The 12690-nt window shown below is 47.7% G+C and overlaps 6 protein-coding genes across 6 annotated transcripts; 2 read left to right on the forward strand and 4 right to left on the reverse strand.

Annotated features, from left to right (window-relative positions):
- Positions 1-775: 775 nt before the first annotated feature.
- Positions 776-2453, reverse strand: FTJAE_8051 (benzoate 4-monooxygenase cytochrome P450; the record flags this gene model as incomplete). The annotated part of the gene is made up of 3 exons (XM_037354828.1): positions 776-1482; positions 1786-1859; positions 1906-2453. 3 exons carry the CDS (start codon positions 2451-2453, stop codon positions 776-778), a joined length of 1329 nt encoding a protein of 442 aa, XP_037204843.1.
- A 596-nt stretch (positions 2454-3049) lies between these two features.
- FTJAE_8052 (uncharacterized protein) lies at positions 3050-6014 on the forward strand (the record flags this gene model as incomplete). Its single annotated transcript, XM_037354829.1, has 9 exons — positions 3050-3072; positions 3447-3639; positions 3700-3973; positions 4020-4457; positions 4508-4618; positions 4664-4760; positions 5086-5379; positions 5428-5792; positions 5866-6014. The coding sequence occupies 9 exons, from the start codon at positions 3050-3052 to the stop codon at positions 6012-6014; spliced, it is 1944 nt and encodes a 647-aa protein (XP_037204844.1).
- An 875-nt stretch (positions 6015-6889) lies between these two features.
- Positions 6890-7516, reverse strand: FTJAE_8053 (copper-containing protein; the record flags this gene model as incomplete). Its single annotated transcript, XM_037354830.1, has 1 exon — positions 6890-7516. The coding sequence occupies one exon, from the start codon at positions 7514-7516 to the stop codon at positions 6890-6892; it is 627 nt and encodes a 208-aa protein (XP_037204845.1).
- A 1962-nt stretch (positions 7517-9478) lies between these two features.
- Positions 9479-10690, reverse strand: FTJAE_8054 (purine nucleoside permease; the record flags this gene model as incomplete). Its single annotated transcript, XM_037354831.1, has 3 exons — positions 9479-10359; positions 10405-10552; positions 10601-10690. The coding sequence occupies 3 exons, from the start codon at positions 10688-10690 to the stop codon at positions 9479-9481; spliced, it is 1119 nt and encodes a 372-aa protein (XP_037204846.1).
- A 291-nt stretch (positions 10691-10981) lies between these two features.
- FTJAE_8055 (uncharacterized protein) lies at positions 10982-11278 on the reverse strand (the record flags this gene model as incomplete). The annotated part of the gene is made up of 1 exon (XM_037354832.1): positions 10982-11278. The coding sequence occupies one exon, from the start codon at positions 11276-11278 to the stop codon at positions 10982-10984; it is 297 nt and encodes a 98-aa protein (XP_037204847.1).
- Positions 11279-11864: 586 nt separating this feature from the next.
- Positions 11865-12317, forward strand: FTJAE_8056 (uncharacterized protein; the record flags this gene model as incomplete). Its single annotated transcript, XM_037354833.1, has 1 exon — positions 11865-12317. The coding sequence occupies one exon, from the start codon at positions 11865-11867 to the stop codon at positions 12315-12317; it is 453 nt and encodes a 150-aa protein (XP_037204848.1).
- Between the last annotated feature and the right edge of the window lie 373 nt (positions 12318-12690).

Genomic DNA, 12690 nt, shown 5'->3' on the forward strand with positions numbered 1-12690 from the left:
AAAAGGAAAGGCGCGCCGACTCCCTTGGAGGGGATGAACCCTCTTGTTAGGGAAAACCATAGTGTCGATCCGGCAAAGGGAGCAATATAGCGCAATATGATGGGATGAATGGGAGATAGCGCTGAGTTGATCGGCAGTAGAGGCCTCGTGTGACCCTGGTACCCCTGGACCTAATCCTCTTTCTAATGGACTCGCGTGATTCGGACACATTACCCATACGGGAATATCCCAAGGTTCTTATGTTTGCACTAGAGAGTATGCTTAGTTTATGCATGCGAGATACCTGGCTTAGCGCTCAGCTAGCAGACAGGGGTATCGCCGATTCCGCGAATCAAGGCATAAAAACCCATCACTATCTCGGTATTGAAGACTAGTGCGATGTCGACCACGGAGGGTGCAAATAAAGTGTTGGCGATAGGAACTTTAATTGGAATGTCAGATAAGCTTGACTATGGTCTTGGCTTCTAGTGAGCTTCTTAAATCGGGTATATGTGTGGACGTATACGAGAGAGATCGTCGGTCCGGGAGTCGTTGGCGCAACTTGGCATTCACCGCTTTGACCTACCAGTGAAGTGTGACTCAAGATAGCACGGAACCGATTAGGATAGCGTCGATGTCGATCGCATCTGGTCAACGAGGGGATTTCCCAGTCTCACGATTGATCAACGAGTCTATCTACGGACTACAGATATCCGGTAAAGACAGTGCAAATACATTGGATGCCTCTTCCTCTCTTCCAGCCAAGCATGTCTCCCATTTCAATACCCAAACCTGGCTAGTCCACAAATACCCGCCGCTCCACCTTGACAGGAAGGGGTCCAGGGTTCGAGTTGAATCGATCAAAGATGACGAAGTCCATCTCTGGGTCCGCCAAGTACATGTCGTATCTCCGCACCAGGGTTGGAATCAATATCTGCAGTTCAACAATCGCAATGTGCCTGCCAAGGCATTGACGCGGTCCCTGACTGAACACGATGTAGTACCTTCTGAGATTGGACAATTGCTCTGGGTCAAACCAGCGCTCCGGATCGAATTCATCAGGGTTCTTATGCAGTTTCCTGTTCCGGTGAATAGTCCATGGTGAAACTGCTACTGTCGTCCCTTGTTTGATGTGATGGCCCGCTATAATTGCGCCTTGGGGAGAGACCACGAGACGTTGGAGAGCGTAGGCAATTGGGGGTCGAAGTCTTAATGACTCGTCAATACACGCTCTCAAATACGGAAGGTCTTTAGCAGAATCGTATGAGACGATTCCGTCGTGATTCGGGCCTAGTCTGGCGTCGATCTCGGCTCGTAGCTTCTCGAAGCATTCTGGATTCGAGAGCAAAAAGTACAGGGTACTCGAAAGACCGGCAGCAGTGGTTTCGCTACCAGCATTCATGAAGACGATGGATTCAGATAAAAGTCTTTCAAATGAAAGCCCTCGAGTTTCGCCCTCGCGGTTCGTCAGGATCTTATTCATGAAGTCCTGTTGAGGACGATCTGGAGAGCCGTAATTCAATCTCTGAGTACAATGTCAATTGATGTGTTGATGTCACGGCTTTTATGACATTACCCCAGTTAGCTGGCTGGTACAAACATTGTCAAAGTCTTCGATGCCTTGAGCTCCAATTGATTGCTTCAGCCAATTTGTGGAACTGAAAAGTCGTTTGAGGATTTTGACGCATCGAATGCTGGATAGCTGAGCTAAAGTCGTGGATAATCTTGTCCCTCGATGTAGTGCGTCAAGAGTACTGGGGATACAGTATTCATGCCTCCCAGAAGATTTAACTCTAGTGGTATCACATCTGCCTGCTAGAAAGCCCATAGGGAGGCCAAAAGCCATGTCACCGATGACATCCAAAGTGAAGTAGTTGAACCTTTGCCTGTTCAGTGATTTTTGGTCTGGTGGGAAACGCAACGTACCATCGTCGAATGTCCAATGTCTGACTCGCTGTGTCCTGGGTTGCAATTTCATCCAAGTAGTCAAGCATTCTCTGGAAGTTCTGTTTGATGACAGGTTCCATGTCCGTAACTGTTTTGAGCGCAAATGAGTTGGAAAGGTATTTTCTTCGCTGAGAATGATCGCCATGATCAATGACATTGACAATGTCGCGCTCTTCACCAGCAATTTTGTCATAAAATGTGTCCTTCACAAGCTTTCGAGCTGCAGCATGACCATATATGTCTGGCACGGCTTCCGGGATGTTGAAGATGACGAGACTAGGCGCAATTCGGATGACATCACCGAGTCTTTCATGCTGATCATGGATGCTTCTGGAGCGTCGTTCAAGCCATGTCTCCCTGAGAATCCACCACTGAGTTGTTGCTGCAAGGAAGCCGGGTGTTGGATATTTTCTCAAGTCGAGAGGATCAAGAAGATAGTGAAGAAGAGGTCTGAAGACAAGGAACGCTACTGAAGCGAGAAGGACAATGACCGCCAAATCTGCAGCATCTATTGGTAACGAGAACATAATGAGAGACCTTAAGATATTTGAGTGCACCTATTACATCTTTTGCAATAGATTATCCATGGTATTTATATTTGGGTGAGGCATATGAGAGAAAGCTTCGGACAGAATTACTCTTGTGAGGAGTTTTGGTCTACAACTCCATTTGAGTTTGGACACAAGTCAACCAGTTCCCGACGTTCGATCAGCATTACCTTCTTGAGGGCCGAAAATGATATCACTTTGTGATGTTGTCGAATTATACTTTGCGGCGTAGTAAAAGCTATAGCATCGGACCAGCTGTCAAAGAAGCTCGGGCAGAAACACCCAAAGAGGCAATTTACCACTGCAGTGATGCACCCCGCCCTTTTAGCGTACCTGGCGTATGTAGGTAGCCACAAAAAGGTCCCCTCGACCAGGTTTTCCTTTTTGGGCTCTTCAGTCCTCGAGCATATTTTCCCAGTTCTGCTCATAATAACGCCGGTGTTCTTTCACCTAAGAATTCTTAAGCAATCGAGGCAGTAACATGGGTCGAAGATCACAGCACACAGCCTGGTACACTACATCCTCTCTGCAGCGTTCCTCGGCATGGGTTGAACTGACGTAACTCGTAGTCAAACATGCCAAGAACGTCATTTGAAATGTAAGTATAGGCTTGATGTTGGATCGAGATATAGTAAAGATTCTGATATAGTCTCCAATAGGCAACTCAACTAGCATACCCTGCTCGAACTGCACCAAGTCCAAGAGGGAATGCAAAGCCGGATCATTCTTTCTATTTCGCCCAGGCATCAAGTCCAAGACCTCCGAAACGAGAGATAAACCCCGGCGAAATGGAAGTACAACATTGACACTTACGGAGAACAACTCTGATAGTTTAGAGACATCCTTATCTTTGGATACTGCGTTGTATCCTGTGACCTCTTCATCAAGAGGTCCACAGGCCTTGACACTAACCCGGGAACAAACGTCTGTGCCGAGTCCGATCGACAATGACCATGCTTACCACAATCCAAGCAATAACCCACTTAGTATCAACGAGCTTCTTTGTAGCGAGATTTCTGATACCCTGCCCGATGGAGACTGGACTACACCGCCTTTCGTAGTGAGGCCTGGTTCCCTCTATCTTGATCGTCCGATCGGGCAAGCTATCGACCACCGAGCAGCCGAGCTCTTACTCCACTTCAAAACAGTCATAGCGAAACCGTGGGTAAGAACTTAAGTTAACCTCTCTAAGTGTCTCTTTTCAATTTTAATCGTGGCTATATAGTTCGAAGTCACAGATCCTAACTTCACCAACGAAGCTCTTCGACGAGCCCCGAGTTGCCCTCTCCTTCTCTACTCATTACTCGCTGTCTCCAGTAGCCACAAGAGCCGATTCTTGCATGACCCTGTTATCGCTCGGGACTATGCGAGATATGGAGAAGAATATCATGAGAAATGCATTAGTCTGTTGCTGCCAATGCTCAATGACAATGAAAGTATCACAGATGGTGCTTTTTTAGCGTGTTCTACCATCCTCAGATGGTATGAGGAGCTCAGCGGTAAGTAATTGCAACCCAGAAAATGGCCATTGCTTACCTTTCAAAGCACCTATCCATGGGAGAGACGATGCAAGACACCTGTTGGGAGGCTACGCATCAGTTGCCGAGTCATTCAGACAAGATCTACCTTGGGAAGGGTTCCGACGGGCAGCACTATGGATTCACCTCCGCCAGGACATCTTCAATGCTGTCATTAACCAGAGGGTACCTAGAACTAACGTCAACCGACTGGGAATCGATCGTAGTTGCTCGCCCGCAGACGAAACAATCTGGGCCAAACGAGTACTCTGCCTTGAGGCTGAGGTCGTTGAATACTGTTTTGGACAAGAACGATCGCCAATCCAGCATTATGAAGCCCTTGAAGCTCGCTTGGAGGATTGGGTCCGTCAGAAGCCACAAACCTTCACGCCAGTCTTTTACCAAGAGCGTGACCCATCTCAGGGAGTATTGCTTCCCACGGTTTCTGTGCTTTTGGATAGTTGTGGTCAGTGATTTTCCCAAGAACGCACCAGCAGCACCTCTGACTACGTGTAGTATTTGGTTTGAGCCATTACTATTTCGCCATGCTCATGATGCTCGTCCACGATCCTCACATGCCGAAAATTGGTACTCAGTACCTAGAACACCAGAAGGAAATGAGAGTCAGTCTGGCTGTTTTGTTACTTTAACTCTATGACTGACTGCGTCTAGATAAAAATATTACATCTCCTGAGATTACTGTGTGGTCTCGCTTCTTCAAGTCCAGTGCCGCCTGCCAGAGGGATGACGTGCTTGGCCCTCTCGCTGTGTAAGTAGAAATAGGTTGATATTTGGATTGGGTGCTAATTTTGTTTTAAAAGTCGGGTCATGGATTACAGATCAAGCGGAACGACATGCGGCTATAGGCATCTTGAGGAAGGTCGACCAAGAGGACGCCTGGCCAACATCAAGTTTGCGAAGAGATTTGCGGGCTCAGTGGGAAAGCAGAGACTAGAACGAGATTCGAGTTTCTCGATGGAAAATGTGCCCATAATAATATTAAGGCGTCGCCTGAGACCTCGTATTTGCCTAACCTAGCAAGCCAAACCCCACGTCTGACTCTACGTCATTGACCTTACGTGGTTCCATCCTAGGCATACTACTTATCCTGCAACCTACATCGACATCGGGAAATACAAAACAATGCCGTCTCTCAACAGTTGGTGGTGGCATTTCCTCGAAAACTATGTCTATGTAGTATCAGAACCCCCATCGCGAACACGCACGAAGCCTATGGAGGTGCTCTGCGTAGGCTTACCCAGGTCCGCGACTGAATCTCTTCAGACCGCGCTTTTGAAGCTTGGATACGATCACACTTACCACGGCTGGGATATCATATACGAGGCGCCAAATTATGCATCGAAATGGGTCCGCTTATGCCGAAAGAAGTCAGTCAATATTCTTTATCATTGTGCAAAGTTACTCACGTAGCGGAGATGGTTCGGCTCGCTCGATGGAAACACTACCATTACACAAGAAGAATTTGACGAGATCCTTGGACACTCTGTAGCTGTCACAGATGCCGCTGCTTCAGTGTTTGCGGCCGAACTCACCGCAGCGTATCCCGATCCGAAGGTTGTCCTCAACTACCGCAAAGATTTAGATGCGTGGCACGAGAGTGCTGTGAAGATTCTAGTGAGCGTTCATAAGAATTGGGCTTTGTACATACTGTCATGTCTCGGGAAGGTACCGTTCTGGGGCTGGCATGTTTATGAGCGGTTTATGTGGCCAGGCCTATTTCGGGCCTTGGACGGCAATATTGAAACGGGAATTGCGAGGAACGGCAAATGGGTTTACAAAGGTAAGTAACTCTCATTAAGTTCCGAAAAGAGCCCCGACGATCGCTAATGGCAATTATACTAACCAAAAAATAGAACACTGCAACATGATCCGCGGCCTCGTTCCCAAAGAAAAGCTTCTCGAGTGGACTGTCGAGGACGGATGGGAACCGTTGTGCAAATTCCTAGACAAGCCAGTTCCTGATGAGCCTTTTCCCCACGTCAACAAAGCTTCTGGCTGGTAAAACCATGAAGCAGAAGTCACTAAAAGATATCTCAAGAGTGCCTTGTCAGGCGCCGCTGTCTTGTCTGCTGTTGGGATTGCAACAGGCGCCATTGCATGGAAAGTGTTCTATATATCAGTTTGAAAATTACTAGACGCGCAAGTATATCGGGTCATTAAACGACTCCTCCCTTACGTATGTAGAATAAATGAAACCGTTAGAGTCATCACAATATGGACATAAACTTCATCGCTCTTAAATCTCGTAAGTCATTGACAACTCTCGCTTGAGAATATCTTCCAAGTACGATATCCCCACAACAAAAAGAACCCTCAACCAGACTATACCCAAAGAGACTGCCTGGAGGCGGATCAAGTCGTCACTCCGAAAGCCGGAGATACTAAAACATGTCTCCATTCAGTCGCTCCCCATGCCTGCTAGCCCCATTTCAAAGAAAGTCCATGATCTGATCAGGAGTGTAATTTGCAACCGATACAAGGCCTTGGCGGCTGAGAACTCTGATATACACCCGGATTCTGCGGACCAGAAACATTCAGAAAGCCCACTGCACCTTTGTCCAGGCGGAAAATGGAATGGTCAACCAGAGTATACGTTCCTGGGACAGCCATCTTCAAGTCGACGATCGTTGACCCACCGCAGGGGACAGAAACGGTCTGAATACCCTTTGATGGGTTGCTGGTCACGCCACCGTCTCGGTACACATTCTTGAAGTGCGTGCCGATAATGTGGAATGAACTAGTCAGGTTTGGTCCAGCATTTCCGAAGAAGATTCTCACATCATCACCAACATGAGCCTTGAGTGGATGATCTCTTGTTAAGGCAGACTCGCTACCGTTGAAGGCAACGACCTGAGGTTCTTCACGAAGACCATTGGATTATGAGAACTCGACAATTTCAGATCGTCGACCGTCATCATCAACCTCTGGTGGTTCATGATAGAACTCGCTCTGCATAATATAATACTCCTTATCCACGGGTGGAAGGTCATTGCCTTCTGGCTGTACGTACATAAGGCCGTACATGCCGTTGGCAATGTGAACGGGAACAGGGGCAGCGGCACAATGGTAGACGTAGAGGCCGGGGTAAAGGAGCTTGAAGCGACCGATCTTGGTTTCGCCCTCTTCAGCGGTAGTAACTGCGGCACCACCACCAGGGCCAGTGAATGCGTGGCAGTCGATATTGTGAGGGTTGCCTGCGGGGTCTTTATTCGTGAGACTCAGCTCCACAACATCTCCAACTTTGGCTCGAATGAAAGGGCCAGGGACAGTGCCGTTGAACGTCCACTGCTCGTATTTGTACTGGCTGGTCAGCTGTGCCAGCTTATTCGTAGTCACCAAGGGAACCCTGACAAGAGCAGGATGATCTCTTGTGATAGAAGGAGGAACATTTGGTGCCGTTGTGAGAATGGCGTCTTCTTTGGGTAGTTTTGAGATCAGCAGTGTCTCGTCGTCAACTGTCTCGAAGATCTTGTGCTTATGATCTCCACCAATAGCGGGGACCATGGCTATGGATGCCTGGGAAGGTCAGCTATGCCCAAACCTGAGTGAATGGTGTAACTCACCTCATCATCAACGCAGCATGAAAGAGGCTTTTCTTGGTATGTCGTGGTTTGTTCGTCTTCACAACACCCAACAGGCTTTTCTTGGATCACTTCTGGTTTCTCACCACGCAATGGGCACATTTGGGCTTTTCTGGCGTCTCCGGCACTAGGCCCAGCTTCACTGGGTGGGGGCCTCGTTGGTAAAGATAGTAACTGAGGGCAAACCCTGCGGATACAGCCAGTACTGGAGTAAGAAGAGGATGACTGGCTCGACTGTTTGACCTAGTGTTCGATGAAAAAGATCTGGCTCCGGTCACCGGTGCACTCCTGGCTGGAAGTGAGATGTTTCTGATGCAAGCAGTAGAGGCAGCAGCTCTACTGGCAATAGGAAGGAGTTGACTGGTTACTGGAGCAAGGGTCTAGCATGTAGTAACCATACGAGACATAGTGATATAGGATAAAATGGAAGGAGTTGTAAATATTGAATAATTGTTGGGTCCGATTAGCCAAACTGGTCGATCTTTATACTGCTACTACCAGGCCATTATATGGCTCAACAAATAGCACAAGAGCGCGGAGATATTTGTTTAAGTGCTTGGTAATATGACAGCTGTTACTGACGCATGATGGGGCGGACATGGTTTAGTGGTTGACCTCGATTCCATAGCCCTGATCACCGGTGAGCCCGGAATGGTCACCTGAAAACGTCGCCTAGCATATCTCAATGCCAAGCCAAGTACTCCCTTCCCTATAGAATGGGGCCTTACTAACAAATTGGATTCATTTATTGCTAAATGAATGTCCTTTATGACTATATTGCTGAAACTATGATGGCGACGCGCAAGAAACAACTTTACAAATTTGGAGGCAGTTAGGGCTAAGCTAGCAGATGCTCAACTCAGAAGGGGAAAATTTGGACATTTCTCGGCTTCGCGAGAAGAAAGATCACTCGCTTTGTGAAGTGGAATGCCTTTCGGTCAGATCATACGTGTCATATCATCATCAGAATAGTGTATCTCCGCGGCTTGACGCGTTGCCCTAAAAGCCAAACTACGACTGAAACGGCACCCAATCAACAGTCCACTTTCTGGCCTCCAATGGCAGAATACGGAAATATGCAACTCCTCGCAAACTTGGTCTGTTGAGTGCGGTCCGAAACTCTATCTATTATTATCTATATGTCGGGCTCGTTCTTAATCCCGAATGGAGACACCAAAATTCTGAGAAGAATCAATAGTTCTAGTAAGAGACTTACTGGTTGCTCTGCGGGATCGATGTTTCACTGAATTTGAGTTCATAGCACAAACCTGGAGGGCGGAAGGGCAGTGGTCAGATAGAGCTAGACTACCCGTGCCAAACGGGTATATTGGAGGCTTATCGACTAACCAGCAAGGAAAGTAATGATTCATCGTTGACCGAAGAGTGAGTTGAGGTTCGGGAGCAAGAAAATTCAAGACTTAGAAAGAAGATGCTAAAATAAACTTTGCAAAGGGTCTCCCAAAACTGTGATTGAATTACCTGAGTATTTCCATCACCTAGTGTCAAGGCCCTGATCTCTTACCTCTCCTGGCTCGAGTCAGATGATATATAGCTGGGTCTCTCCATCGACCCTGCATCTGTTCCTATTCGAACACCAAGTTTGCCCCTGCCATAAAGGCCCCTGTCACGTTGCCCTAACCCATCTCACATAGGCTTCTAGCCGAACTAAAATTTTGCTTATTTCGAGACATGTAATATCTTTAATTGAATTAGTTAGGCGCAAACAGTCGTCGATGGCTCAAATAAGTCAGATAAATCTGTGGCTAGATTGTCATTCATATCCTCATTTGTGTATCTAATCGGCCTCAAGCGCCAAGTGGTTATCTCGAGTCTATGTAATAACATTGAAATCTATGGACGATCGGAAGCAAGCCTATAGCCATGTTCAGTGTGATCTTATCTGCTCAATATTCTGCTTATCGCCAAAACCAGGTGTCCCACCAAGTGAGCCAAAGATATCACCGATATAATTCTCAGCAGGGATGCCAGCCTCGAATCTGGTAGACCACTCCTCCAAGATCCCCTCAATCACCTTCAGAGCAGTAAGATAGAGGTTGCGAGTGGACGGCCCCAAGCCACCTTTGTCCATAACAAAAGGTAGTTCATGGGGCTTATCTTCATGTCCTCGGTCGAAGTTGGAAGCGGATCGAATCAGGAGGATTCGTGAAAAGTCAACCTTCTCTTGAAGTGCTGCGTTCAGTAGACCAGCCAGAAGGGCATTATCCTCCTGAGCGGTCATTGTGTACTCTCCTTGTCCTGACGTATAGACTCTCGCAACCCTCTCCATAGCTTCAGAAATTCGATGACCATGCCAGAAGGTATTGGAGGACAGAACATCTCCCTCAAGAACAGTTGGATCCTGTGCCGCTGCGTCAAAAACACCGCCGGGAGAGTTCTTCCACAAAGCTCGATGTTCAGCGGCTTTGGGTGAGTCTGTAAGCTCAACAGTCTTGGCAACGGAAAGAGCGTAAGCTCTCAAGTCTGCATTAAGCTCGAATACCTCAGAGCCATGCACAATACCAGGAAACTGGTCAGGTCTGTCTGCTCCCATTGGGGCATACCCTGACCCCCATTCCTCGGGGACTTCCCTAGCATCAAACTCAAGCTGCGTATCAACCTGAATAGCGAATTTGGCAAAGGCAACAGAGCCAATAGTAGCTCGCTTAGGATTGACGCCAGCGATACCGGTCAGGACAAAGTATGACTTTGTGAGGTCGAAGAGCGGCGATGTCAAGAGAGCACTGATCGACAAAGAAGCATTGATAACTGCTTTCGGTCAAAAAAGGCTTTCGAAGGGGGTTGGTTCCTTACGGGCAGTTCCTACTACCAGAAGTGCGACTTCGCCATTTTCTGTGACATGGATATCTTCGTAGCCCCTAGCCAAGCCCGGAACGCGCACTTTACGAGAGAACTGAAGAGCACTATCAGAAGAAAGCCAATTCCTTGATTCTTCGTAGAACTTGTCGCCATTAGTTTAACGTTATCCCAAGAACTGAGCTGTCCTCACCATAGCGATAAGCAGGACTTTGGGCGTTATTTCAGCGCCTGCTGGCTGATGGGCCTGGGCCCCTTGCGCAGCTGAGTCCCGTGTACTCATGATGCTTCGTATTGATGGGTATAATCACGGGCGATCTTGATTCTGCTCCTGAGGACTGGAAAGATTTTTCTTGAGGCAATAAGTTGATAAAAGACAAAATGACCTCATTTGAGCCTGGGCGGGGTCGAGATGGCGTGATCAGCGCAACTAACTTTTGGGCTCTTTTATCATCCATTTGAGCCACCAGCCGAGGCTCACGATCCTCTCGTGTCCACCACCTTATTCTCTCAAAGTGAGATTTCATCAGATGACGGAATTGAAGGTTCCACAGAGCCTTCAATCCGAGTCTCATTACCAGAGCCAGTACCATGCCCCAACAATGAAAGCGATGGGCAGAGCCAGTTTCGCAGTGTAAATCATCTGCTCTTTTTGCTTCTGTGACCGAATTCGCATTTGTTCTTCATAGAATCGGTTTGCTTCCGCGGCAAGCCTCTCTGAGTCGGCAGCTATATCTTCGCCCGACCGGTTACGGATTCTTTCGATCATGGCCAACACGTCGGCTTCGGATGTTTCTCGTGCAGTTTGTTCAATTGTATCGCAGGGCTTCTGTCCTGGTACCGGATCCACGGCTTTCTTGTTTTGTGACATAGTGTTGAACTGGTAACGTTGGTCGGGTAGGAAGCGTTGGGGTTCACGACGGTAGTGAGAAAGTATTGAATGGGTATCTCTCTGATGACTATTCTACCAGTTTAGAAATGTCAAGTTCTCTCATCCGCTTTGCATTTATTTTATCCACAGTGATCATGTCTGCCTAGGCTTCAGCCAAGGCAGATTCTGATTGTGCAATCAGCCTCAGTCTTAGGTGGCTTGGTCCTTGTGTCACGCTGTAGCCTCATATGCTACACTCCTCACTATGTTCTTCGTCTACGGATATCTTAACTTCCAGAAAACGGCCCGGCCCTCTTTTCTGGAACATGTCTCTGTCATTTGAAGCTATGGATCACGGCGGCCTATAAGGTTAAGCTTTAGGCTGCAAACACAGATAATGAATGACAACACGATATTTTTTTCCCCGATATAAGCTTTTACCCAGAAGCTTTCACGATGACCAATAAATCTTATTACAAGCCCTAGGGCATTGCAAAAGGAAGAGACCAAGAGGTTATAAGAAGGGATATAACCTCGAGTTTGCATCTCTGCACACACACCACCACAACACATCTCAACACACAAAATGGCGACCGCAAACCGAACTGTTATCAGCAAGGACCGTACAAGCCGGGAGGCTCAAGACTATATCCACAATTTCTCTATCACGTTCAGTGCTCTGACTTATGCAAGCCAATGCGATATCAGAAGGCAGGATAGCTTTGAAGCCCTAAAGGAGGATGACCTTCGATTTCTCACAAGAGCCCACTTTGAATACAAAGCGGTTCGCGGCGTGGTATATGCCAGGCTGGCCCTCTTCGGTTGTGAGGCGTTCAAGGCAGCTATCGACGACCTACACGCTCGCCACCTCATGAACTTTGCTCGCCACAAGGTCGAGGCGCTAAAAGAGCTAGTAGAGAAGGAGGACGAGAAGGAGGACGAGAAGGAGGACGAGAAGAGCGAAGCCATCGTGGCGTTGAAGGATAATGTCGACTGGATAATGGAGCTTGTGACTCTATGGATTGAGGCGATAAACTAAGGAAAGCCGGCGTACGGCCATTGGAAAGTCAATGATTAGAGTTGTCGAATGACTCCAAGAAGGATCATGTACGTGCTGTAGCGGAAGGTTAAACTGTCAAAGGTTTCGTTAACTGAGTCACTCGGGCTGGACTGGAAAAGTTAAAGTGTTAATACTTTTGCTGAGGTGAGTCACATCCGGGTGGAAGCTTCGATAGCTGAGAGAATACGGGGCTGATCAAGTTCATAAGATTAATACACGATAATTTTAAACACGATGCTGTCATTTGAAGAGATTAGAGATCCGACAGTATCAAGGCTCGGAGACGGAATTGACCGCTGGACTCTCGGCCGAGCCGAGCCGTGGCTATAACTGGGCAAATAAACGTGTAGTC

This window comes from Fusarium tjaetaba, assembly GCF_013396195.1.
Source record: "Fusarium tjaetaba strain NRRL 66243 chromosome Unknown NRRL66243_c0000166, whole genome shotgun sequence".
Taxonomy (NCBI): domain Eukaryota; kingdom Fungi; phylum Ascomycota; class Sordariomycetes; order Hypocreales; family Nectriaceae; genus Fusarium; species Fusarium tjaetaba.